Raw genomic sequence first — 3,418 nt, 5'->3', positions numbered from 1 at the left:
ATTTTTTGTCCGATTCATCGATTAATCGAGAAAATAATCAGCCAATTCATCGATTTTTAAAATAATCGTTAGTTGCAGCCCTAGATTAAACATAATGATGTGATCTTTTATAGTAACATTCACACCAACTTAAATCTTCAAGGGATTACATTTTATTTAGAGTTTCAGAGCATTTCATCCAGACCAAACTCTGGATAAGCAGCTCATTAAATCGTTGCAGTATTTATCTTCTATATATAATAACTTCTTTATTTTTTCTCCATCACTGAATAAATGCACCTTTTCTTCCTTTGTGTACCTTCTGTTGTTTATAAGAGCCGATGTCACAAGTGATCATTTATAAATTGTCAACTTTTATGAGTCTTTTAAAAGAATCAGAATCAGGAATCAATAGAGTCGTATCCGAACACGGAATCGGAATTGTTCGTATTCAGAAACCTAGTCTGAAAAGTAGACCAATCCCAATACGCAACCAGTTTCAACCATTATCTCCTGCTCCCTGCCATCACCCACAACCCACACATACTGGAAACTACAATAGATAGGGCTTCGTAATCTTCTCAGGGAACTGGGACACCCCTTGCTGCATAGTTGATGTTCCGGTACGTAAATGACTGCATATTTTGCACCTACACATTATATGGGCTACCACCATACAGGAGACAAAGCTTAAAAAACCAAACAAACAACAAAACTATGGAATAATTAAATAAATAAAAAAATAAATAAATACCATTTTGATAAATAACACACAAATATATAATATGCCCATGAAATAAAAAGCAAGGTAATGTTATTATGAAATACATATAGCTATTCTTTAGTATCTACTTCATAATTGAATATTTCATAATAATTATTTTCATAATATCATACTTTTAAAAAAAAAAAATTTTTTTATTTCATTTTCAAATAAAAAAGTTTTTCCCAAAGTCATTTTTTATTTCATAATGTCATTTTTCAGCAGAATGACCTCGTCTGTCAATCAAAGCTAAGGGGTTGGACCTCCGCTGGGTCCTTTAAGATCGATTAGATCCGTGGCGTCTGGTTAGCCGCGTTAGCATGAGCAGTTTGTAACGCTGATGCTGCACTGTTAGGTGAACGTCCAGGCGCCACCTGGTCAGAAACACGGTGCTGCAGAGCTCCTCTCTCAGGCTGAGGTGCAGGATTCGCGTTACTCGCGTTATTCGCAACGTCTCTGAGCAATTCTGCGACTGACTTCTCTCCAGCTGCCATCTCATCGCTAACGAGCCGCTAACTCCTGGCCTCCAGTTGGTGATAAGTCTCCGCTCTTGAATCGGTACTTAGTAAAGGAGCAGCCAATCACCTAACTGGCTCCGCCTTGCCTGCTTTGATTGACAGACGAGGTCATTCTGCTGAAAAACAACATTATGAAATAAAAAAGGCCATTGTGGAGAATGTCATTATGGAATAAAGACAAACTTTGGAAAAAAGTTCTTTATTTTCCAAAATCTTGGAAAATGAAATAAAAAGTAAATATTTAAAAAGCATATTGTATAAATATTGATATTTGATATTGTGAAAATAATTATCATGAAATATTCAATTATGATAAATATAATATTAAGATGATATTAAATAATAAAAATATATATTTCATAATAACATTACCTTGGTTTTTTTCATGACCATATTATATATTTGTTTGTTATTCATCAAAATTGTATTTATTTCATAATTTTTTATTAATTTATTTAATTATGAATCTATTGGGCTTCCATACAAAACCACTATTGAACCTTAAATTGTAAAAAGCTTATTAAGTTGAGCTGGGTTAGTTATCCTTTTCATTTATCAGGTATGATTCTTCTTTAAACCCTGTTGAAAATTTTACTGGCTAATAAACATGCCAATTTCAAAACCACAGGACATAATTACAAATTGCCCTGACAGTTTTTTTTTTTTAATCACAACTGAAAATATAGAAAATAATGTTGACAAAGCTATTAAGAAGTTTTTAGTTGGCTTTTAAAAAAATCTGTTTTAATTTAGACTAAGAAGGACTGTTTTGTCATCCTACCTCCAGCACAGAAACCGAGTCGCTCTGGAACTGTTTGCCCAGCGCTGATCCACCACTGCACTCCCTACATCTCCCGCAGTTAGCGCCAACCCTCGTCCAGCTGTATCCTGTCCAAGCCTTGTTTCCCTTTTAGGCTTCCCCGCAGACTTATCCGATCTTCCGCTGATCCAGACAGGTCCATCGGTAGCTTCTCCCTGTCAGCTCCCAGGCGTGAAGACTCTTACTTTTTCTCTCAAAAATAAAGTTTTCAAAAAATTTCTACAGCAAAAAAATCCACCTTGTTCATCTAGTCAGAATTTGAAGATACAAAATGTAGAAGTATAGCGCCATCTATCTTTGCAGAGGATTCCTGCAAAGCCTTACTGAAATCACAACTGCAAAAGATACGTTCCATCCATCCATTTTCTCCCTCTCTCTCCGTGAGGGTCACCGTGGTTACCTATCTCGGGGGGGTGGCACCCTGGTTATGTCAATCGCAGGGCGACACACACACACACCTAAGAACAATTTAGAGACGGTATCAAACTTTACTTTTGCATTATACTGTAAATTAATATCTTTAGTTGAGTGACTCTCATACTCTTATCCAAATAAAATGGTTTTGTTGTATTAGTCACAATGGCTAGTAAGTCATGCATTATGCCAAAAACTATCCGCCTTACCCGTCAGTCTTTCCTATGCTCATCCTCTCTGATCTTGGCCTCTCGCATGCCTTGGTATCCTTCCTCTCTTTGTAGGGAAAAAGAGAGAGATGTATGAGCATCCTGTCTTCTGTTTGGCATCTCAAGTGATGGATTTAACTATTCGTGAGTATCTTTTGCTGTTTTCCGCTTTTTTCCACCATGTATTCTTGACTTATTTTTATTTAGACAGAGTGTATGCCTAGCGTCCTTAATGATCTGATCTCTTTGGTGTCTGACATCTTTTTCTTTGATTGTACCCTGTTTAGACTACATGGTAAATTCTTTAGATTTTGTTCTTATATCTAACAACCCTTTATAAATAACTTTGTATGTGCTTCCTGTCCTGCTTTTGCCTCCCATTCTGTCTGTCTGCGAGATGAATGCCTTTTTTATTTGCTTTATGTAAATTTGTTTCTAGTCTTGAGCACTACCTCTGTAAGGATTGCTAAAGTTCATTACAACCACCACCCAAACGCACAAAAAATAATAAAATGCATATTGCATGAATGAAAACATGAGCCAAACATTATGTACACAACAGACAACGAATAAGAAATACAAAGAGGTTCAGTCCACCCGAGTGACGAGCATCTTGCACGTCATTCTGTTAGTTTTTGCGTGACGTGCGTGTATAAGAAAGATGATGTTCTCAGCCATGTAGTTGGAATTAATTACAACTTTTTAAAGAATAAGA

The 3,418-nt window shown here is 36.1% G+C and overlaps 1 protein-coding gene across 1 annotated transcript in view; it reads left to right on the top strand.

Moving 5' to 3' along the window:
* Window positions 1–3,418, top strand: part of LOC107096381 (calcium-dependent secretion activator 1-like) — a gene marked incomplete at its 5' end in the record, with an annotated part of 113,289 nt that overhangs the window by 4,929 nt on the left and 104,942 nt on the right. The window contains one exon of the mRNA XM_015393001.1: window positions 2,779–2,847. Within this exon, the coding sequence (XP_015248487.1) occupies window positions 2,779–2,847 (69 nt within the window). The remainder of the gene's footprint in view (window positions 1–2,778; window positions 2,848–3,418) is intronic.

Source organism: Cyprinodon variegatus, unplaced genomic scaffold, assembly GCF_000732505.1.
Source record: "Cyprinodon variegatus isolate N-32 unplaced genomic scaffold, C_variegatus-1.0 Scaffold619, whole genome shotgun sequence".
Lineage (NCBI taxonomy): Eukaryota > Metazoa > Chordata > Actinopteri > Cyprinodontiformes > Cyprinodontidae > Cyprinodon > Cyprinodon variegatus.
The sequence above is the reverse complement of the archived record's forward strand: the minus strand, read 5'-3'. Positions and strand labels throughout refer to the sequence as shown.